General features: G+C 48.9%; 1 protein-coding gene across 1 annotated transcript; it reads right to left on the bottom strand.

Annotated features, from left to right (window-relative positions):
* Positions 1 to 4,295: 4,295 nt before the first annotated feature.
* TAC4 (tachykinin precursor 4) lies at positions 4,296 to 11,726 on the bottom strand. Its single transcript, XM_004446576.5, has 5 exons — positions 11,469 to 11,726; positions 8,328 to 8,421; positions 6,675 to 6,707; positions 5,609 to 5,668; positions 4,296 to 4,456 (listed from the first exon to the last, which is right to left on the bottom strand). Exons 1-5 carry the CDS (start codon positions 11,589 to 11,591, stop codon positions 4,407 to 4,409), a joined length of 360 nt encoding a protein of 119 aa, XP_004446633.2. The 5' UTR covers positions 11,592 to 11,726; the 3' UTR covers positions 4,296 to 4,406.
* Between the last annotated feature and the right edge of the window lie 11,657 nt (positions 11,727 to 23,383).

Raw genomic sequence — 23,383 nt, 5'->3', positions numbered from 1 at the left:
GGAGTTTGAACTGCGGACCTCCCATGTGGTAGATGGACGCCCTAACCACTGAGCCAAGACCGCCTCCATAATTGCCCATTTTCATTGTGTTGTCCTTAACAAAATACCAATGAATGTCACTAAGAAGGAAATAGTACCTGATGATGAAAAATGTCCCTGGTGCTGAAATATTTTTCCCTTCCCTCTTATGCAATACTTAGGCCACCACTTTAGGGTTTGGGATTTTATTTGTGCCCAAGAGTGGAGAAAATAACCTGTGCTATTGTATAACTTAAGCTCCATTTCTCCTTCCAAATGTTCATGTGAGATATGAAGTAAATATTGGTATGTTTTTTTTTTTAAAGATTTATTTTTTATTTATTTCTCTCCCCTTCCCCCCACCCCCCAGTTGTTTGCTCTCTGTGTCCATTCACTGTGTGTTCTTCTGTGACCACTTCTATCCTTATCAGCGGCACTGGGAATCTGTGTTTCTTTTTGTTGCATCACCTCGTTGTGTCAGCTCTCCGTGTGTGTGTGGCGCCATTCTTGGGCAGGCTGCACTTTCTTTCGCGCTGGGCAGCTCCCCTTACGGGGCACACTCCTTGCGCATGGGGCTTCCCTATGCAGGGGACACCCCTGCGTGGCAGGGTATTCCGCTCCTGCGCGCATCAGCACTGCACATGGGCCAGCTCCACACAGGTCAAGGAGGCCCAGGGTTTGAACCATGGACCTCCAATGTGGTAGGAGGATGCCCTATCCATTGGGCCAAGTCTGCTTCTCTGGTATGTTTCTTGACTGCAGGACCTTCAGTAAGCTAATGGCCATTGGGATTTTCCAAGAGGACACAATATAATATTTCCTAAAATAACTTGATATGGGATCTTTTTATTTGAAGGAGTCTCTTGAGGAGCTGGTATTCAGGGGGTCAGAGTTTGGGAGTGTTTCTTTCTTACCTATTCAAATAGGCCCAGTTAAAAAGCGTGCTTTCCTCATGAAGTTCCCCTTACAATTCTGCCTGAGACTTGACTATATTATTCTAATATAGACCATGTAGTGTACAGTTTGAGTGTCTTGGCTCAGATTCCTCTTCTGCCTTTTCCTGTGGAAATTTTGAGCAAGTGTCTTATCCTAATATGCAGAATGGCTGACATAAATTCATTTGTTCATTCAATAAACAAGTATTTATTGAGTACCATTAGGCCTTAGGAGCTGGGTATTTCAGTACTACCCAAAAGATTTGGAACTTGCAGTCTCCTGGAGAAGACAGATACTAAATAAAATTACTAATTATGGTCAGTGTTAGGAAAGAAAAGGACAGAGTGTTGTTAAGGAGGAACGGGAGTGGACTGGATGAACTTGGGAATCAAGGAAACCTTGTCTGAGGAAAGGCCTTTATCCTGGGACCTGAGAGATGAGGACTTAGAGGCATAGAAGGGCTGAGAGTGTTCCAGGCAGAGGGAAGAGCCTGTGTGCAGACCCCAAGAGAGCCTGGTGACTGGAGCATGGTGATTAAGCAGGGAGAGATGAGAGAGCACAGGGTCTGGGAGGACTCATCAAAGATGTCATTTTTTTTTTTTAATTTTAGGAGACCATTGAACTGTGGCCAGTAAGGGATGGATGTGATCCAGTTTCCCATTTTGAAAGGCCATGCTTTAGATAAAGAATGGATGGCAGTGGTTGGCTGGCAGTAAGATAGAATGCAAGGTCAGTTAGGCCAAGGATGATGGTTTGTATTAGTGGTAGTGCAGCTGGTGAGAAATGGATGAATATGAGATAAACTTTGGAAGTAGAATCAACAACCAGGGGATGGAGTAGATGTGACAAGAATCAAAGGTAATTCCCAGCTTTATGGCTTGAGCAGCTGGGTACATACATGGCGGTGCCATGTATAAAGATGCAGAAGACAGGGAAGGGTAGCTTTGGGGCAGCAGATCAAGAATGGACATGTTGAGTTTGAAAACTTATTTACTTCAGTTGTGTTCAGTTTGAGTCCCTCAAGTTAAGGACACTTTGAGGACAGGAAATGTGTGTTCTTTGCCAAACACTCTCCAAGGGCCTCTTATGTTCCAGGCACTATGGTTGGCACTGAGGTACAAAGATAAATGTGGTCCCTGTCATGAAACCTTGCCTATGGGGAGATAAACTGTGAGTTTTAAGACATTAAGTCCTGTAATGGGAAAATGTGCAAGGCTCTTCAGGAGTCTGAAAGAGGGAGTGAATAGGTGGTTTCTGGGAGGGGAAACTTGCACAGAGAGATTGACCTCTGAGTAGGAATTCCCCAGAGTGAACAGAGAGTGGCATATACTGAAACCAGAAGCTTAAGTGAACATGCTAGAAAAAGGTGATTGAAAAGCAGGATGTGGACTTTGCACAGTGAGTAAATTTTGTAACGTGTTCAGGTTTTTAAGGACAAATTCCAGTCTCATACTTCTTTTGTATAACCAGTCCCATCTGAGTGCCTAGCAGAGTGCCAGCACATAGAGGAGAGTCACTAAGTATTTGGTAAATTTATCTTTTCCTAAATGTCCCCAAATTACCAGAAGAAAATCTTCAACCCTCTTTGCTAGTCCTTTGAGCTGGGTTTATCACAGTGACCCTCCTTGGGACCACAGCAAAGGATGTCATGGGGTGGGGGAAACATCCAGTAGCCTGGTAAGTTAGGGAGGGATGGAATGAGAACTACATTGACTGAGAAATTCTGCAGTAATGTCATTCTCTGAGGAGGCAGCTTGCACTGCTTCCTCCACCTATACTGGACATGGTGAGGTACTAGAGTAAGTACACAGTCTTCAGGGAACTCAAAGGTTTACTATCAAGGTTACTGTCTTCTGGGAACTCAAAGCTCATGATAAACAGTCTTGGGACAGACTTGAGACTTAAGGGGTTCTGGTGGTACCATTTGGCCTCCTTTCCTGCTATCACCTTCCCTGGCATCCAGATCAAGGTCCTACCCTTTCCACCAATGCCCACCTTCTCTCCTTTTAACCATAGCTCAGGGACTCCCACTTCACCAAAGAATCACATACCTGAGAAAACTTCTAACTCATTCATTCCCTTTTTGGAAAGGGACACAGAAGCAAAATGTTAATATAGCGTGATGGATCAACAACTTCTTTACTGCTGAACCTACCCACACAACACCCAATTCATTGCTTGGTTCAGTGCCTCAGTGATTTGCACTCTAGAATCTCTGGTTATGTGCCTCTTTCTAAGCATTCTGGAGTCTTTTGTCTCTTGCCTTCCCACAAGCCAGTAGGGCAGGGACAGAGCTCTCCCCAGCAGATGGGGCTTCCTGCGGATGGGAATTGGTTCCCTCTAGAGCTCTTCCCAGCTCACTGGATTACTTAACTGCTTATGTCCTAAATAGCACAGCATTTAGTTAAAGGGAGTTGATGATTGACTTGTGCCCAATTCTTCTCCAAGTCCAAAGGCATATGGATTTGAATTTCTGAGATGACTGGATAAGGAGAGGGAGGCTTCTTTCAGGCTGGGCCTTCATATGATCCTAAAGGGAAAAAGGGCTCTTGCCTTTGGACTCCCACTCTTGCCTTCATCATGTCCTGGTGCCGGTCCATGTGCCCTCTGTGCCCTGCTCTCGCCTTTTTTACTCCGCTGTGATGGCCATGCAAGTAAAACCTGGGCATTTATAATCTATAGTGGGAAATTATAGAATGTAAATTAGCCCCCTTTATCACTTTTCAGCCCCTGCTATCTGGGACCCATAATCTGATATTTTCTCTTATTTCTCATTCCACCCTACCTGAATAAATTACTGGCTTAACTCAAAAAAAAAAAAAAAAAGAAAAGAAAAGAAAAAGGATTCCTTCCCCTCTAGTCCCCTCCAATCAAATGCCTGTAGTCCTTTCTTACCTAATCAGGGTCTGTTTCTCATTTCTCATCCATTTGCCATCCTCAGATGTGTGCCAACACTGTTTTCCCACCCTTGAGTGGGGACCAGGTCTGTTGTATTTCTTTTTGCACTTCTGAAAAAGGCATCCTGGCCTGCTGCTGTGCCAGATGGAGCTCTTAGCAGGGCACAGAGCCCAGGCCATTCCTGCCCTCTGCCCCATCCCAGAGAAGAAGCCATTCACAGTTCATTCATTTATTGAGCGCCTACAGTGTGCTGGCACAGGGGATAAGGAAATGTGTGAGACTCATTCCTGCCTGCTATACAGTGAAACAGCTCAGAGTGCTGAGGGAAGGAGGGTCACTCTAGCTTGTGAGGTGACGATGTTTATGTATGACTGCTGCTTGAGACTGAGAGTCCTGGAAGGAGATGCAGTGAGTTCAATGCAGGCCAGGGGTGAGATGCTGGTACTGAGAACTGGAGACACATGAAGAGAGAGTTGGCCTGGGTGGCTGCTCACTGTGACGTCCAGGGAGGGAGAAGAGGGTTTTGTCCTTCGGGAAGCGTGCAGTTGGGGCTCTCACTCTGAACCTTGGTCCTCATCCTCTTGGTCTGGGGAGAGTTCTGTACCTGGACAGGGGGTCAGAGAAGACTGTGTCTTTCTCCTCCACACTCAGAATCCTGTACCTGGCCCTCGACTTCAGGCCCTCCATTTCCCTGACTCATATTTCTCCTGTTGGTAAATATCTAGGGCAAGCAAATCTCAGGGTCATCTGCCTTGTCTTCCACTCAATTGTAAATGCCTCCAGAGCAGGAGGAACCAGCCACTCACTCAACCCTTGATTGTATCTCTAAAGGAAGGGCTGTAGTAACATTCAAACTTCCCAAGGCCCTCCCTAGGTGTAAAGTGCCCTAGGAAATAGGAGACACAGCTTTTAGTCTTGACTAATTAGCTTACTGTATGACTTTGGACAAGTTGCTTGCTTTCCATCTGAAGAGTGATGACTTCTAAGTTCCTGCTTAAAATCTTACAAGGAAAGGCATTCATTTCTATTTGGCACTGGGATGACTTCCATGAGACTTTGAATGGAATGGCTCAAGTACTTCATGAAAATCTCAAGGACACATAGAGGGCTGTTCCATGTTTATTCCTTTTTCTTAGCCTTCCTCATTTATTTACTTCATATCTGGCTCCTTGGAACCATTTAGCTATGTGGCTTCTGCTACATACCTAACTCCTTAGGGTTTTATCCCACTCAGGATTATTTACAGTTATAATTGTTGAAGACAGGAAAATATCTTAAAACCAAAGGCATGACTCTAGTGATCAGTAATGAGAAGTTTAAGGACGGGAAAGAAAAAAAAAGGTGGGAGGGGAGCAGATGTAGCTTAGTGGTTGAGTGTCTGTCTCCCATGGATGAGGTCCCAGGTTCAATACCTGGGACTTACGAAAAAAAAAAAAAAAAAAAAAGACAAAGTAATAAGGGAAGTGCCCCAGGACCTGGCAAATTACACAGCATTCTCTGTGGGTTCAGCTGGCCCTGTGTGGGGCAGTGTGCCTGGGTGTGTTGGGGATGGGGAGGGTGCATCTTCAGAGTTCCAGCTGTTTCAGGTCTGAATCATCAAAGGGACTAACTCCCTGCACCCTGGCGTGGCACTCTGCCTGATGGCTTGTGGGAAGCCTATTCTTTCTATCCAGGTGAATGATTCCTGCCTTGGAGACTGGCAGCAGAGTATCTGGCCACTTTCCCATAATGCCCTTGCCACCCACTAGAAACTCACCTTCTGTAGATGGTTCTTTCCTGCCCAGGAGGCCCTGAACTCTTTGTCCTGTCTGATGGCCTGGTGATGGAGAGAGGAGAGATAGAGAAAAGATTGCAATAGAGGAAGGCTGTCTTGGGTGCGAGGGCAGGTCAGGGCCAGGACCAGAGCTGGGACCTTGTAAATGGTATCATTTCTTGATCAAACAGAGTTGGAAAAACCATGAATTCATTAACTGATTGATTCATGGATTCCTCCCTCCTCCTCCATTTTCCCTCCCTTCTTTCCACAAACACCTACTGGGTGCTTCTAATAGGCAGAAATTGTGCGGGGCCTTAGGGATACCGAGCTGATGGCGGACCTAACTGCCTGTGGGAGTTTCCTGTCTGGGGACCCCAGGCATGTGACCCAGCAGGATAGTGCAGTGCAGTGTACCGAGGGCAGCAGCATGCCTAGGCCATGGAGACAAGCTTCCTCTGGGAAGCATAGGTGGTTGGGGAAGGAGAGCCATGAGAGATGGGGCTCGAGCTCAAGTCAGTGAGGGTAGCCCGGAAGGGTCTGGTAAGGCATGTTAGGAGGTCAGACTTGATCCTGAGAACAGCGAGGGGATGATGGATAAAGACTGGTTTGCTTTCTTCTGTTTTTGCATTTCCATTTTCACTATACACTTTCAAGCAAAGGAATGACTGCTCAGATTTGCACTTTTAAAATCCTTCTGGATGCAGGGTGAGGAATGGATTGAAGCTTTGAGAAGCCTTTGGTGATTGATTCACTTTCCAGTTCCAGGCCTTAGACCCAAGGTAATTTTAAACATTTGGCAGAACTAGTTTCATCCTGTCTCCTCCTTATCCCTGCACCTACCCACCAGGCACGCATAAACCATCCGCCTAAGGAAACAGCCAAAAGAGCCTGTCCAGGAAGCCTAGAATGTGGCCAGACCACATTGACCCCACCCTCTGCACAGCCTGCCACACTGACGTGCCCCTGGCCAGAGCTTCTCCCCCACCCCACCTCCCTGTCTTGTTAGAGGCCAGGAAGACTCTAGCCCTCCCTAGGACACTGGAGGGAAGGTCTGGGCAACACTTACCTGTTATGCTCACTAACTGGATGGGAGATATTCCTGGGGGAAAAGAGAAAGAAAGAATGAGGATTGTACTGCTTCACTGGGGGCTTGGCAAGGTGGGAACGGCTTGTGGCTCTTTGGAGTTCGGTGCCTTTGTGGGGGCATCAGTCACTCCCTTTATTCTTGTGGCGGAGCCACTAGGCTGTTCCTAATGGGAGGCAGTGGGGAGTGGTGGTAAGTGCACAAACTTTTGGAGTCAGGGGTACCAGCTGGCATCCTTGGGAAAAGTACTTAACCTCTCTGAGGCTGTTTCCCCTATGATTATAAGGGGGACATTGTTGTGGGATTTAATTATGTGTGAATGTAGTAGGTACTCAAATATTTCTCTTTTACCCCCATCCCCTGCTTCTGTTGGGTTGTTGGATTTGGAGACGATCTTGGAAATGGCCCAGTCGAAAGCTAATTTTGCAGAGGAGGAAACTAGGCTAAAAGTGTTTGGTTACAGAAAGTTGGTTTTCTCTATTTTTCAAATAGGCACTTTAAAAATGACAAAAGCCGTCCTTGAATACATGCCCACAATTAAAAACAAAACAAAACAAAACTGCAAGTAATGTAGGGTTTGTACAGTAAGCCCTTCTTCATTCTCTCTCTCTCACCTTCACTTCCTATTCTAGATGTAACCATTGTTGATAATTTGATATTAACTCTTCTAGCAGTTTTTCTAGTGTTTATATATATGTGTGTGAGCATGTAGTTTTTTAAAATAAGTAGGTTCCCATCATGGATATTGTTCTGTAACATGTTTTTTCTTTTTAACCATATTATCTCAGAGTGCTTTCCATATCTGTCCACAGATCTGCCTCATTCTTTTTAATGGCCACAAAAGTTATAGAAGTACCTAATATATTTCGACCATTCTATTGATGGTTCTTTATGCTATTCCCAAATTCTTGCTATTACACACAAGTTGGCAATGAACATTCTACTGCAAACCTCCCAGGGCTAATGTATCTAATAGTATTTCTGTTTGATAGATGCCCCAGAGCAAGCCTACTATTCAAAAGAATGCACACTTCCTACTTTGCTGGACACTACCACTGTGTCCTCCAAATAGACAGTGTATAAAAGTGCCAGTTTCTTCATACCCTCATCAACACTAAGTATCCACTTTAAAAAGTAATAATGTGAAGAATAAGAAAAGAGTAAACTGCTCTTTATTTTTTCCTTGTCCCCTAGAGCATGACACCCAGGTTGAGAGTGCCCTCTGAACATGGGCTCATTTTATTAATAGTTTGAGCCAAACAGTATTGACTAGAAAGCTTGATCTTTGGCTCACATTTTGATGCTAATCTCTAACTTCACCACCATTCTCCACAGTCATTCATAGTATTCAAGGCAAGGTCACCAACCAAGTTGCAAAGCCTCTGCCCCGCCCTGAGGGTGACTACTCCCTATATGCTGGGGGCAGCCTGGTTTATGCCTGTTGCCTGGTATAATTATTAACATTCAACCAAATCATCCTGGTTTGCATGATAATGTATGTGGACACTCTTATCCCCACCCCATCAGGTAAGCGACCCCTGGTGGACTGGTATAAATGACCTAGGGCCTCTGCTTGATTATGGAACCCACTTAGGACCACTCCTTGCTGGACTTCTGCCCACCTGGGTCACTCACCTCCCGCCCGCTTCCCCATCAGCCCAAAGAACTGGCTTGCCTTGCCCGTCTTCACCTCCTGAAGCTGGAACTGGATACTGGGGACATTGCCTTCCTGGAGAAGCAGAGAGTGAGTTAGAGTTGGAAGGTGAAGAGAAAAGGGAGGGCAGCCAGAACAGTAGCAATCTCAGTACAACAGCTCACAGTCATTGAACACCTGCCCTGGACTGGCACTGGGCTGGTTTCCATATTTTACACAATAATGCACATAATAATGATAATTGATAGCTAACTTTTCATGTACTATGTTCCTGGCACTGATCTAAGCACTTTAATATATTAATTCAGTCTTCACCAAAACCCTATGAGGAAAGTCCTGTTACTTTCCCCATTTTACAGTTGAGAATACTGAGGCCCAGAGAGATGAAATAGTCTTATCTAAAGGCCACCCAGCTAAGAAGTGAGAGGTAGAGCCAGAACCTGAACCCAGGTCCTCTAGCTTAGAGGCCAGGCTGTCAAACACTATATTCATAATCTTATTTAATCTTTACAACCATCATTTGAAGTAAGGACCATGATTTATCCCCATTTTAGAGTTAGGGACATTGAAGCCCAAAGAGATTAAGTGACTTGTCTAAGATCATACATAAAGTGATAGATCCAAGATTCACAGTCAAAGTCTGGCTCCAGAACATGGATTCTGTTTCATCTTGGGAAATGTATCTAGTATAGTTAAGAAGTGGGCAGCCAGTAGGCAAGATGGAACTGCTTTCCCTTCAATTCCCAGCCTCCCTTCTCTCTCCTCTCCCCTGGCCTTCCCCCATTGTTGCATATCTACCCTGCCCTAGTCCTGGACCTCCCATGAACATGGCGTGCAGTTTGTCAGGGGGAGGGCTACTATCCTGGGCAAAGACAATTTAATTGTTGAGCTGATGGAAAGTCCTGGACCAAAGGCTCTGGGTTTAAGATCTAGGTCCTTCTTTAGCCTTTGTGACCTCCCCCTCTTCCTGCCTTAACCTGAACTGTTGAAGAGGGGCCTGCTCAGCAATGCTGAGAGGGAAAGAGGTCATTCGTTGAGAGAGTGAGGGTGGCTACTAGTCATTAGACTGTCTTTGCATTCTTGTATCCCTAGTAGTTGGCATGGGGCTTGGTACACAGGGGCTTAGTTCATGTAGGAAACAAAATGCTGAATGAGGGGCCCTCTCTCTGATAGTCTGGGACCAGGGAAGGGAATGGGAGCTTCTTTTCCAGGAAAACTGCAAACACAGCTCTGGAGCAGTACAAGCTGCCTGCTGTATCCTGGAAGCAGGGCTTGGATCAGGGGCTCTTTCTTCCATCCCGTTTCCCCAGGTGCAGTGCTGAGATCTGGGACCAGGCTGGGGTACCATGGAAACCCCTTTGCCTCTCATGGCTCACCTTGTACCAACTTTTGGGATCAGGAGTGGATTGTTTACTGAACTGAAGTCAATTCCAATGTCGCCTCCCTGATATGTCAGTGGCTGGGGTAGCAGTCTTAGACTGGAGTCGCCCAGCCTGGCCAGGAACCAAAAAAGTCTCTGGAGACTTGGACCCATTTCTGAAAAGTACATGAAAACCACTTTGCCTTGGTAAAAAGGCTGCCTTCAAATGGCCATTTATGAATTAAACAGGACTAAGCCTTCTCCCACTCGCAGCATTTCTGGTGGCCATTAGGAAGCATCTGCTCCCTTTCATTCAGGAAGGACTCTTCCCTCCACCCCAAACCCTCCCTATCAATTTAATTCAAATCTCCAGCTCCAGGGATGTCTGCAGAAGGGGGAGCCCTGATTGCTAGAGGGGCAATTAGATTATTCTCGAAGGTGCTTCTAGTCCTTCCACCACCTCACTCACTTGGATTCATGTTTAGCAACCCACAATGTTTGTAAGTTCTTCCTGAGTTCTAACCCAGTCTCTCCTCATTCCAAGCCCTGCATCTTGGGAAGCAGGGGTATTAGGGAGTTTGAAAAGAGAATAAGGATTGGATCCAGTTGCAGGCTGAGGTACTTGTGGGTGGAAAGTCCAGCAGCAGCACTAGTTGAAGTTGGTGATGATGTTTCTTGTGTGGCTGTGTAGAGAGCTCCCCATCACACCGCTCAGCCTCTCTGTCCCTGACCAGGTACCCTGATGTCTGGCATTGACTCTGTAAAGCATGACAAAGCTCCAACAAACAAAAACACTTGGGGATCATCTAATTTTCCCTCCCACCTGTTTTACCAGTGAGGAAACTGGTGTCCGGAAAGCTGCAGTGACCTTCCCAAGGTCACACGGAATAACTAGGAGCCACTGCCTCTTGGTCCTTTGCCAAGCCTAGCCCCAATGTCCTCACCTTCCTGAGAATTTTGAGGAGCCAGGCTCAGCCTTGTCCCATCTGCCTTCCTCCTTCGAGCCTTCTCTGAGCACTAATTTCTTATTTACCTCGTCTCTATATTTGTGTCTGGTCTGTTGGTCTCTTTTGCCTGAGTGGGCGCTCCCTGAGGTCAGGATCTGTGTGTCTGTCATTGGATTGGGAGAGAGATGCTGTATCTCTTAGATCTCTCCCCAATGATGGCACTCAGGTCAAGTTATTAGAAAAGACAGGCAGTCAAGCCAGTACTTGCTAGTTGTCAGAAAATTAAATAAAGGAGTTTCTACATGTGAGACAAAATGGTATCCTGTCCCCAGTTGATCCCCTTAAAAGGAGATTCTGGAAAATTTCCTCTGATGCAGATTCAGACCTTTGGGTAAGGAGTGTGGTTGTGATTTTTAAGCTTTGAAACCTTGGACAAACTACTTGACCACTCTGCGCCTCAATTCCTACACCTGTAAAATAGGGATAGTAATAGTTGGCACCTACCCTATAAGGTTGACACGAGGACTAAATGAGTTAATATTTATAAAGCATTTAGAACAGTGTGAGGAACACAGTACATGTAAATAAGTATTTGTTAACCTTATAACGCACACGCACATCCCCACAGGCTTTTGCTCCCTTGTGCATAGGGCTCTTTAGAGGTGTGCCAGGCCACGGGCCATGAGCTCCTGGCAGGGGGGAGTCAGACATCCTTCCTGGCAATGTACACCTGCTCTCCTGCAGTCTTGGAGGGGTCGTCCACCCTTTCGCTATGGATCCACCCTGCTCTGCTCAGAGCCTGTCCCCCAAGGTACCTCCAGGGTCACAGTGACCCAGGGTCCTGCTTCAATGCTGAGTGCCAGCTCCTCTCCTCCATTCCCTGCCACAGGGTAGGCAGACAGCCCCGTCAGGAGCAGCAGGGTGAGACGCAGCAGCATGGGGAGCAGTGCTCTGTTCTGGGACCCTCTGGGAGTCCCTGGCAGTCTGAAGACAGCGGCCTCCAGCAGGCCCAGGGCCTCTCTTTGGCTCCTGTGGTATAGGTGAGGGAAGTGCCACCTGTTCTCTGGTCCTTCCAGCTGTCAGTTCTGTCTGTTCCCTTCCTTCAGCTTATCTGATCCCTAGGGCCTTTTCTTGCAACTCCCCTCCCTCCCTAGCTGGAAAGGCCAATGATGTCCGGAAGCTGCCTCAGAGGGAGGGACCCGCCCTCTCCCACTGCCACCCCCCAACATTCAACCGCAGATCTTGGCACACTGATGCAACACCAGCCTCACCTTTGGCTGCCTCCCATGGCAGGTACACAATGGGACAGTGTGTGGGGCCTGGAGACTGAGCTTCCTCCTTGGAGGCCCCAAGGGGCCCTTCTCATCTTGGAAATGGGAGAGGAAGACTATATGGCTTCTCCTTTCTGGTACGCCCCTCCCCTGTATAAAGAGCCCACCTCTCCATCCCCTGAATTTCACAGTATTCCATCCCTTGTTTCCCTCCGCTTAATGAGCCTCCTTCCTCAGCCTTTTCCTCCAATAATCTCAGTGTGTGCATAGAAACACATGTTTTGCCCTGAGAGAAATAACACTGAGCTTTTTTTTTTAAAGGCTCCATACAAAAGAGGATTAGGATTTGCCAGAAAAGTGGCATCCTCCCTATCTAAACTTTCTTCCTGCTACTGTCAAAATGATTTTTCTAAATCCCTAATCTGACCTGTCTCTCCCTGTTTACAGTGTCCCTCCATTGCCCCTGGGATAAAAGTCAAGCTCTCTAGCGTGAAATTCAAGGCCCTTCTTAACCTAGTTCCTCCTCTCCTATCCATCTATCCATCTCGAACAAGGGCTTTGCAGTCAGAGAGACCTGAATTCTAATCCTAGCTGAACCAGTAAATAGCTGTGTGACCTTAGGCACTTTACTTAACCCCTCTGGCCCTTAAAATCCTCATCTGTTAAATGGGATTAATAACACTTATTTGTAAGTTGTTTGAGGATGAAATGAGAATATGCATATAGAGCACTTAGCATAGTGCATGATAGTAAATATTTAATGCCTGTTAACTTTTGTACTTAGTGTTACTGACACTGAGTGAAACACTGGGCCACAGAGAATAAAAGTCTGTCCCTGCCTAGCATCTCACAGACCAGGTGAAGACAGCTCTGGTTTGCAGATGATCTATGTTCAGTATGGTATATAACAGCACAGAGTGAGAGCCAACTGCTGTGGGGGAAAGCCATTCCCCAAGCTTGCACCAGTGTGTCCAGAACATGCCAAGACCTCTCAGTGCTATGCTGCTGCCTTGGCTGTTGCATCTACCTGGAATGCCTTTTCCTCCCTTTCTACCTGGGGATCTCCACTCGTCCTTAAGAGTCCACTTTAATGTTCATCTTAGAGACAGCCTCTACTACTGTCTTCAGCAAGAATTACTTGGCCCCCTTACTGCGCTTTCCGTTCCTCTCACATCTCTTGCAGCTCTAGAAGGCTGCCTTGGAGAGGTTGTGTCCTGTACAAGGGTGGCTGCCAAGGAGGAAAGTGGAGGTGAAACCCAGCCCTCTCTGCTCACTGAGCCATACCACCTGGTGGAAGAAGGGTGTTTTGCTCCAGTTCTCCCAAAGGGACCAGCTGGGCTGAGGGCAAGCCCAGCTGGTATGGTAGTTGATCATGCCATGAGCTCAGAGCATGGGGATGTGAGACATTTGCTTGGCACATAATAGGTCCTTAATACATGTGTAATCATTCTGGGCCCAGGCTAGTGAAGGCAGAGATGGGGTCAATGTGGAGCATTTGGGGAGGACCCCCCCCCCAACACCACCTGCACCCCCTTCTGGGAATCTCTTTGTGGACCCCAAACTTGATCACTTGAGTATCCTTGCATTTGCTAAAATGCAGATTCCCTGGCTCAGGCTAATTCTGACACAGCCAGCCCCAGTTAGGGGTCTGTCTCAAACCCCAGCGTGGTAATTCGCTCAGCTTCCCACTCTACAATCCCAAGGACAGGGCACCTACTACTTATGTTCCATTTTGGGTTTTCCACTGTAGTTAAAAAGATCTTCCTTAGAGCAAACAGACTTTTCTTTCATCCTCATCTTACAGATATGGAAACTGAGGCAGGACAGGCTTACACCTCCTAACAGGGTGACTTTAGAACCTAAGGAGTCTCTCTCGGCCTCAGTTTCTCCGTCTGTAAGTTGGAGCAGCCCCTCCCAGGGCGGTTGTAACGATTTCATGAATTCCTGCCGGCCGAATCCTGAAGCACTCGGCAAGGATTGCTGGACCTCCTGAACACTGGACGCTAGGCTCCCCGGCCTGCCGGCGCAGGAGCCAGCCTGCGTGGGGCAGGATGTGGTGGGCGCACAGCCCGGACGAGGCGGGGGGCTTGGGGCTGGGCGGAGCGGGCGGCGGGAAGAAAGAGAGAAAACCCCAAAGGTCCGGAAGGCCGGAGGCAGGCAGGGCACGGGCTGGAAACCGCGGCTATTTGCAGCGTCGCCGTCAGGCTGCGGTCAGGCTGGCGCTCGCAGCTGTGGAGGCTGGAGCCCGTCGCCCCGCCCGCTGCCCTCGGCCACCCGGGCATGGCCGTGGCCGGCGCGCCCCGCTTCGCCCAGTCCTCGTGGCCCCGGCGGCGGCTGGGTTGGGGCGCCGCAGCCCGAGGAAGGACGAGGCGGGCGGGCGACGAATGAGGTAGGCCGAGGCGGGGCGCGACCCCCGGCGGGGCTGGGCCGGGGGCGGGCGCAGGGCGGCGGTCTGGCGGCGAGGCGGGTCGCAGCGGTGGCGAGGCTCCCCGGGCGCCGGGTGGGCGCGCAGGATTGCTAAGTGCTGCGGTCTGGCTGAGAGCGTGGAGCCGGGAAGAAAAAGGGCTCAGGAGCCAGGGTGAAAAAAAAAAAAAAAGCGGTGGGAGAAAACAAAATAGGGAAACACCAGATGAGGGTAGGTTACAGGCAGGAAGCTGACGTTTCCTGAACGCCTTGCCTTTCCTGTCCAAAGTAGGTGGGATTATCGGCCCCTTTTACAGGCTGGCTAGTGGAGACCGAGTGTCTCCATAAGGCCACTCTGCTATTAAGTGGCAGAGTTGGGATTAGAATGTAGGTCTGCCTCCCACTAGAAGGCTCTTTCACCTTGATGGAAGCGCGGAGGCAGGAGGGAGGGGACTTCAGTGAAGGATCAGGCTTACGGGCCCCGGGGGAAAAGGACAGCCTTCAGGCTGACACTGATGTCTGGGCCCTACCGCCCCAGGTAACGCCCAAGGGGCCCTGCTTCAGTCATTCTGGCGCCGTCTTCCACGTGGAAGCTTCTGACTTCCTTGATTACCCCCTCCTAGAACACCGTTGGTGGAATCCAGGAGAGGACAGAGCTGGATCCGGGGCTCTGATGGCCTGTCCCCTGGATTAAGGGACAGGAGGTAGGGGTGGGCAACGCAGTCCTTCCAAAGGGGATATTGGGATGGTGTGCATAAAGGTAGCCTGGTGCGGGGTCGGGACCTTGATTGGCCCTTCCGTCCCTGTTGTATCCCTCCAGTTGTGATGGCTTAAGAGAAAGACAACGGCCCCAATTCTTGAGACTGTGTTCATTCATTCATTTATTCCAGATTTACCTAGCCCCTGTACAACAAGAGGGTTGTCAGATAACAGAGATCAAAACAAAACAAAACAGTCAAGCATTATAATTTTTTAAATAAATTTTTAGAAGTATTCTGTTCTTTTGTTGTTTCTTAAAGGTTTTTATTTTTTATTTATTTCTCTTCCCTCCCCCCAACCAGTTGTCTGCTTTCTATGTCCATTTGCTGTGTGTTCATATGTGTCTGCTTGCCAGCTGGGAATCTGTGTCTCTTTTTTTGTTCCATCACCTTGCTGCATCAGCTCTCCGTGTATGCAGCGCCACTCCTGGGCAGGCTGCACTTTGTTTCGCGCTGGGCGGCTCTCCTTACGGGGCGCACTCCTTGCGCGTGGGGCTCCCGTACACAGGGGACACCCCTGCGTGGCACAGCATTCCTTGGGCACATCAGCACTGTGCGTGGGCCAGCTCCACATGGGTCAGGAAGCCCTGGGTTTGAACCCTGGACCTCCCATGTGGTAGGCGAACGCTCTATCAGGTGAACCAATACGCTTCCAGCATTATAACAATTTTAACCCAGCATTCCATTGCAGGGGTATTTGGGGAGAATGGAGGAATGAAGATACACGTCAGATACTTGTCCTAGACAGAGCACTTTGAGTTTGGAAAAGTGGGTCTCTGCACCTATAGTGCAGATGGAGCAACCGTCCTTGCCCACTGTTCCCTGAGGTTGTATGGGCAGAGATGTCTCTGCCCACAGTCATGGCAGATGATTGGTCCCAAGCCTGCCTTGCCCTTGGCATTTATATCCACTCAGATATGCCGAGTATCTCTTCACAGATCTGAAATTTTCGAAAAGAAATTTCACTACTAACTCAGAGTCCAGAGAATGATGCAAAACAATCACTGACCTCACCCTCAGCATGAAGCACCTCTCTGACCATCAATGACCCACCTTGGCCTGGAGGCCTGGGAGTCTCTCACCACCGTTCTCCATCACTCTTCCCGCTGGGCCCTGGCACACATGCACTGACATCTTTTTTGTTGTGGTGGTTGCAGTTAGACTCTATAAGGAAAGACAAATGTGTGCAGTGGGGAAGTATTTGTCCACATAACGGATTTAAGGCAAGAGTGGAAGCAAAGCAGAACATAGTGGTTAAGAATAAGACTTTGGGTTGGAATTCTGGCCCATCCACTTACTGGCTGTGTGACACTAGGCAAGTTACTTAACTTACCTGAACTTTACCTTACCTCATCTATAAGATGGGGATGATAATATACTCACTCCAAAGAGTCGCTAAGATGTTTAAATTAGATAATGCATCAAAGTATTTTGTGCAGCATCTGGCACATTGTAGGCCCTTAATAAATGGAAGCTAATTGTATTAATGATATGATTAAACAACAACATTCACCCATGTTTCATTGGAAAGCCCAGATTAACGAAAGCCATTTGGGGACATTCCCTGATCACCTGCCTTCAGACAGTTTTCCAAGGACAGGAACTAGGTCTCTCCTAGTTCCTAGAAGCTCCCTGTGGCCAGGGCTCAGTTTCTTCCTTTGACAGGGTTCTTTAGACAAGGTTCATCCTTAAAGGTGGGGTTTAGAAGCGTGGAGTCTGAAGCTGCAGGGACCTGTGAAGTCCCCCTTTTTGGGAGATATGGATGCTATCCTGCCCCTGCCTCAAATGTGGTGCCCAAGAAGCCTCTCCGCTGAGTGTTGGCTTCTCCCTGAGCCTCTGTGCCCACAAGCCACCCAGAGTCTGACCCCATTAGTAAGAGAAGAGAAGCTTGTGATTAAAATTGGCCTTTTCTTCCTGGATCTTGGTCAGCAAGTGCGAGAGAAAAGTGAGCGGCTAATTGAAAATATAATTAGAATGCACTGTCCTTTGTCTACCAAGTCGAGCCTCCAGACCCCACTGTCTGCAGAGCAACGCTTCTGGTGGTGGGGCGGACTCCAGAGCTAGCCGCCTGGAGCCAGCAGCCCTGGGTTGGGTAACTCTGGCTGGCTGGGGCTCAGCCTGAGGAGCATGTGGTCTTGCACTTTCAGGACTGAGTCCCCTCCTGCTCTTCCTGATCACTGTCTGGAGCACCTGGCCTGAGGGGAGGGGCCCTGCATTCCTTCCTTGGAGCTGCTGAGCTCCTCCGTGGTCTGGGGAGAGCAGGGGGCAGTCTGGGGATGGGGAGGGAGGATCTCCAGTCTCCTGGCCTGAGGTGTGAGCTCACGAGCAGGGCACAGAGATGGCCGTTAATGATCCTCTGAGTCGACAGGGTAGATGTGATTCTGGGAAAAGAGCTCAGGTCTGGAGGCCTGGCTCCCCCTTCCAGCAGTTCTTCCCCTCTTGCAAATGGAAGACAATCAGCAAGGTTTATACTAGCTCTATACCTAGCACTTGATGGGCACTAAAAAAAATAATCTCTTCCCTTAGGGACTGTGCAATCTTCACGTCTTGGTAATTTTCCTCCACCAGCCTCCAGATACCACTTCTCTCTTCTCTCAGCCCCTTCTATTTCTTTCTGTTTCTCTTCCAGCTCTGGGTACCCTTGGGCAAAACCCTTCTTCTCCCTTGAATCATCTGTAAAATGGACGAGTCTGTTCAATGGAAAGATCTGAGGTTCTAAGGATCTAAGCAGGGTGGAATGTGTGTGTTGAGGGGGGTGAGGATGGGGATGTGAGGAGAGCATAGTCTCTATGCCAGCCTGGGGGCTGCACAAATCGTGAATAGACAGGGCGCACGTGTTCAGTCTTGCTTATTGAGTACTGCACAAGGGTGCCTGGCTGAGGCAGAGGGTGGAGGCTGAAATGCAGCCCCTGCTCACTTCACTGAACCAAATGAATGGGCTTGGACTGCTGAACCCGAGGAGGGGCTGCCTTTTCCCAAATCACACAGAGGTTTCTTATGGACTAGCAGAGCCCTGGTAAGGCATGTCCAGAGGCACACATGATGAAATATTAGAGCAGAAACCCAAAAGGGATGAAGGAATATACATCTTGGAGCTCCTTACATCCCCAAACAAGAATTGTTTGAATCCCTATTTGAAATGCCTGTGCCAGGCATGGGGAAATGAGAGAAAAATAAGACATGCCACAGCCCCACAAAGCTTGCCTGCTGCTGGGGCAGAGAGGCCTATGGCCAGGTGATAAAGCAAGATGCATCATTGCTTTAGCCATGGTCACCATATTTATTTGACAGGACATGGTGTCCACAAGTATGAGTGTACACATGGGCCTCACAAAACAGAATCTTTGACGTTAGGGTTATCCTGTTCAACTCAGGCCATGTGTCTTCAGCAATTAAAGTGGAGTTTTGTCCAGAGCATGGTGGAAGCAGAGAGGTTTGCTGGGAGAGTCAGGAAGAATTCTCAGAGATTTGCCAGTGATGGGGAAGGATGTCCCATGCAGCACGAACTGTGTAACACAGGCATCGAGGCCTGGAAGTGAACAGCTCTCGGAGGAATATGGAATTCAGTGAGATCCCGTGTGGCTGCCTGGAAGTTGGGGAGGCAGGAGATGAGACCCGTCTTCCCATGAGGCCTTGAGTGCCATGCTGGGGAGTTTGGATTTTATCTAGCAGATAAATCACTGAAGATTTTAGAATAAGGGATTTTATGGTTTTTCCTTTCATAGTCTCGCCAACCCTTCTCCCCTCAAAGGGGTGAGGAGGAGGGACTTGAGGTACGGAGGGGCTGGAGGCAGGGAAGCCTCTTAGGAGGTTATTGCAATAGTTTAGGGGGGCATCAAGGGCAGTACTGGGGACTGGAGAGAAGAGGGCTGGGCTCTTGACACTGCAGAAGGTTCAGCAGGTCTGGGATCTGGGGGTGGGAGAAAGGGTGGTGTTGGGTTATGGAAGAGGAGGGGGAGCAGGCTTTGGGAGGGCAGGGAGGGACTGGTAACTGTCAATTTGGATGAGTTTGAAATGCCTGTGACTGTCCAAGGGGATACACAAAGAGGTCGGAGGTCAGGGGCAAGGTCATGGAGCTTTGAGATCATTTTAAAGGACTGTTGAGGCTGGGGAGACCAAGAAAATCCAGGAAATAGACTAAAAGAGCTGAAGTGGGAGGCCTGGGGCGCCTCCATGTTGAAGAGGCAGGCAGCAGGCAAGGTGGTGGGGCCAGAAAGACTGAGGAGAAACCGAAAGGATGGGCGCCTCAGGAGAGAGGAGAGGTGCAGATGCCAAAGGAGGGAAATGCCTAAAGAAGATAGATATGTATGTGAACGAATATGCATATGTTAATGCCTAGAAAAAGGACTGGAAGGGCAACACAAATGGTTGGCAGTGGTTCCTTCTGAGATGAGCAGGAGGTGAAAGGGGCTCGTCACTTTTTGGCATTCTTCTATATTATTTAACTCTTTTACAATAAGGATATATTCATGTATTACTTGAACAATTTAAAGCAGAAAAGAACTAATCTAAATGTCCATTAGGGAAGCGGACTTAGTGGTTAGGGCGTCCGTCTACCACATGTGAGGTCCGCGGTTCAAACCCTGGGCCTCCTTGACCGTGTGGGGCTGGCACATGCGCAGTGCTGATGCGCGCAAGGAGTGCCGTACCACACAGGGGTGTCCCCCGCGTAGGGGAGCCCCACGCGCAAGGAGTGCGCCCCGTAAGGAGACTGCCCAGCGTGAAAGAAAGTGCAGCCTGCCCAGGAATGGTGCCACAAAAACGGAGAGCTGACACAACAAGATGACGCAACAACAAAAAAAAGAAACACAGATTCCCATGCCGCTGACAACAGAAGCGGACAAAGAAGATGCAGCAAATAGACACAGAGAACAGACAATCGGGGGTGGGGAGGGAGAAATAAAATAAATAAATAAATCTTTAAAAAATAAATAAATGCCCATTTATAGGAGAATGGATAAATCAGTTGTGGCAGTGGAATATTACACAGCAATGAAAGCGAATAAATTAGGGTGCATGTACCACATAGATAAAACTCATAAAATGTTGAACAGAAAAAGCAAGTTGCAACAGGATATCTACAATGTGATTCAATAGATGTAGAATTTGAAAAACCTGAAAAACGTATGTCCATGTTGTATATGGATACATAATACAAGTGCTGACAATATTACAATATTCATGAAAATAATTGATAAATTCAGGAGAGAGGTTACCTATGGAGGAGGTGGAGGAAGGAGAATGGGATCTGGAAGGGATTCACAGGGGATTTCAATTTTCTCAGTAATGATTTATCTCTTAAGTTGGGTAATGGTCATTTAGGTTTTTCTGTACTCTTACCTATACATTTTTATGTGCCTGATACAGTTAATACATTTAAAAAATATTTTTAAAACTTTTGCTGTGGTACATATATATGTCAATTTGCCATTTTAGCCATTTTTAAGTGTACAATTCAGTGGCATTCATTAATACATTAATACATTTTTAAAAAGAAGACTAGAGTAGAAATATGAAAAGTCTTGGGGTAGGTGGTTTTCAGACAGAGGGAAGCTGGGTTAACAGAATCCAAGGAGGCAGAAAGCCCTGCAGTGTGGTGGGGCCGGGTACCGAAGCTGGTTGCCCTGGGTGGGAGAGTGCCCATCAGTGTCGCAGGTCCACAGGCATTGGGTCTGCTGTCAGCATTCCTGCTGAGAGTCCTGTCAAGAGGACCCTGAAATCCCAAATCAGCCAGTGGTCCATTTGGGGATTCCCACTGTGATCTGGGGCCTCCACTGTCTCTGGGAATCACGAGGGAGCAATGAGATTCTTTGATATTGTTGTTAATGATGATAGAGTGAAGCTGCCCTTGTCTCTAACCAGAGAGTAAATGGAGCCATCACTCTGGGAGAGCATTATTTGAGGAGCTGAAGAGGTGACAATGGGGGATGTCTCCACTGGTCAGTGCTGCTGGAAGTGTAGGTTGGCCCTGAGCCAGGGGGCTGGCCAGGCTGGCTTTGGCAGGAGTCAGTGAGTCTCCAGCACGCAAGGACGGGTGGGCGAGGACAGTGTTGAGGCTTGAAGATTAGGGAAGGCAAAAGCCAAAGCCTGGTGCCTGGGCATGGAGAGCGGGTGATGCCCAGGCTTGGCAGACTGCAGGCTGAGAGACACAGTGCCAAGCTGGGGAGAGGGGCTGCCAGGGCTGGAGATCAGAGGAGTGTCTGGGGAGGGCCGGGGCACTGTCAGGGCTTGAAGCAGGAAGCTGCCGGGGGCAGGGAGGCAGTGCCGCGGAGCGTGGGGGATCAGTGAAGCCAGAGGGTGGCTGGGAGGAAGTGGGCATTGCCAAAGGAGAAATGGAAAAGAGTCAGCGCTAGCTTGGGGCTGCGGGAGCAGGCAAGGGAACCCACATGTTTATTCTTTCCTATGTCTCCTTCAGTTTTGCAACAAAAGCAGATGCATCTGTTGATGAGTTATAAAACCCCAGTTTCAGGGTTCAAAGGACCCTCTGGGGTTGTCTTTTCCAGTCCCCTTTTGGCACAGGTGGGGACACTCCCTAAGGCCACCAGTGAGTCTGGTGACAGGACCCAAACTGAACCTGCCTGTACGAGCCCCCTACTCACATCCAGATCTATACCAGTACCTGTGGGGTGGAGTGGGGAGCTGGGGGGAGCCAAGGGGGTGCCAAAAGTGAGGGATTGTGACCACAGGGAGCCAGCAATCCTTTTGGGGAGGTGCAGTCCAAACACGTCCAAACCAGCCCACAGTGGGAGGGCACAAGTTCTGGGTGATAGTGGAGTGGGCCTCCTGTGAGCTGGGGTCATTGGGGGAGGGGGTCCCTTGGAAGCTGTAGCTTTGGCAAGGTCCAGATAACGGGGAGACCTTTAAATCTATTAAGAGTTTATTTTCAATAGAAATCAAGAGAAAACATCAATACTAGAAATAGAAAATAGAAATCAATAGAAAAGAGTTCAAAAGATAGGCACAGCATCCTGAAGGAGGGGGTTATTGCTAGGTGTCTGCAGCTGACCTTGGCTCCTCATGCTGTCAGAGGGGCACCAGGACCTGGTCCTCTGATCAGCACATGCTCCAGAGGCCTGTGGTTTGTCAGGGACAGCACTGAGGGCCTTCTCTTAGCTTCCATCAGACGCAGTGCTGGGAATGCACTGCAGGCCAAGGTCAGAGGGCAATTGGGAAATGTCCCTGGAGAACCTTGACCCACCTCATTTTACAATGGAGCAGACTGAAGCCCAGGAAGAAGTAACATAATCTCCAATAGAACAGTTTTTTCACAGTTTCGTTTATATCCATGGTGTGTTTGGGGCCTCTCAGGTGACTGAAGGAGCACTTGACATTCTAGGAGGGCAGCGGCCTTAACCAGGATGTGCTGGGGGCAGCTGGGGTTCCTGTGATGGGTGCTCAGGGGAGTGGGCCTAGCTGGACTGAGGTGGAGGTATGGGGTCTGTCCTGTTGTCCTCTGGTCAGGGAGGGGCCAGCGGTGACCTGACCCCTGCACTCTGCCCTCTGCCCTTTTGGCCTGGGGTGCCTGGCTGCTTTGGCAGGGTGGGGGGAAGGGTGGGGTGGCCGGCAGCTCCCAGGGGCTGTGGGACGGAACCCATTTAGTCTCCACAGTCATCTGACCCCATGACTCAGGCCTGGCCCTGCCCGTGGAGGGCATTGGGCCAGTCTGAGCTCATCACCACTGCCCAGTGCAGAAGTGGTAAACAAGTTCACCCCCTGCCTCCTGCATGAGAGAGGAAGCAAGGAAGAGGGTGGGGTGAGGAGCCCCCAAAATTCCTTCCAGCCTGAATCTTCTTGACGCAGGTGCATGCCATGGGCATCCGATCAGGTGTGGGCAACATGTTCAGAAGCATGTTTGCCTTCAAACGGGCAAGTTGGCCTGCACTCCCGAAGACACCTCTGGTGTGCGGGGCCCAACAGTGCAAGGCTCACGAGGCTGGACCTAAGGACTGGGGGGTCCACATGTAGTAACACCCTGTGAAGTTGACTGCTGAATCCTGGCCTCTCGGTCTTCAGGCCTCATAGCTCAGACCCATGAGTTTTGAAGTCCCTTACGGTCCCTGGGAACCCCTGAGATGCCACAGGAAAATATTCTTGGGACATTGTTTCTAGCCTGCCATGGGCCCACACCAGCTTCCAAGAGGGCCCAATCTTCTTTAACAAGCCCCTCCTTCCTTCTCACTTCTCTCTCCTTCTATCTTCCTGCCCTCTCCCTCCCTCCCTCATGCCTTTCTCAGTCTTCTTCCCCCTTTCCTTCATACTGCTTTATCTTTCCCTCTCTCTCTTCTCAATCCAGTAACT

Source organism: Dasypus novemcinctus, chromosome 21 (assembly GCF_030445035.2).
Source record: "Dasypus novemcinctus isolate mDasNov1 chromosome 21, mDasNov1.1.hap2, whole genome shotgun sequence".
Taxonomy (NCBI): Eukaryota; Metazoa; Chordata; class Mammalia; order Cingulata; family Dasypodidae; genus Dasypus; species Dasypus novemcinctus.
The sequence above is the reverse complement of the archived record's forward strand: the minus strand, read 5'-3'. Positions and strand labels throughout refer to the sequence as shown.

Bases quoted from the DNA above. Each gene is read 5' to 3' on its own strand.
- TAC4 (XM_004446576.5), bottom strand. From the start codon at position 11,591: ATGCTGCTGCGTCTCACCCTGCTGCTCCTGACGGGGCTGTCTGCCTAC. The intron at 6,708-8,327 runs GTGAGTGACCCA...CTTTTCCCCCAG, and splicing joins GATGGGGAAGCGGGCGGGAG to GAATATCTCCCATCCAGTTA. The intron at 5,669-6,674 runs GTAAGTGTTGCC...CTCCATCACCAG, and splicing joins CCAGTTAGTGAGCATAACAG to GCCATCAGACAGGACAAAGA.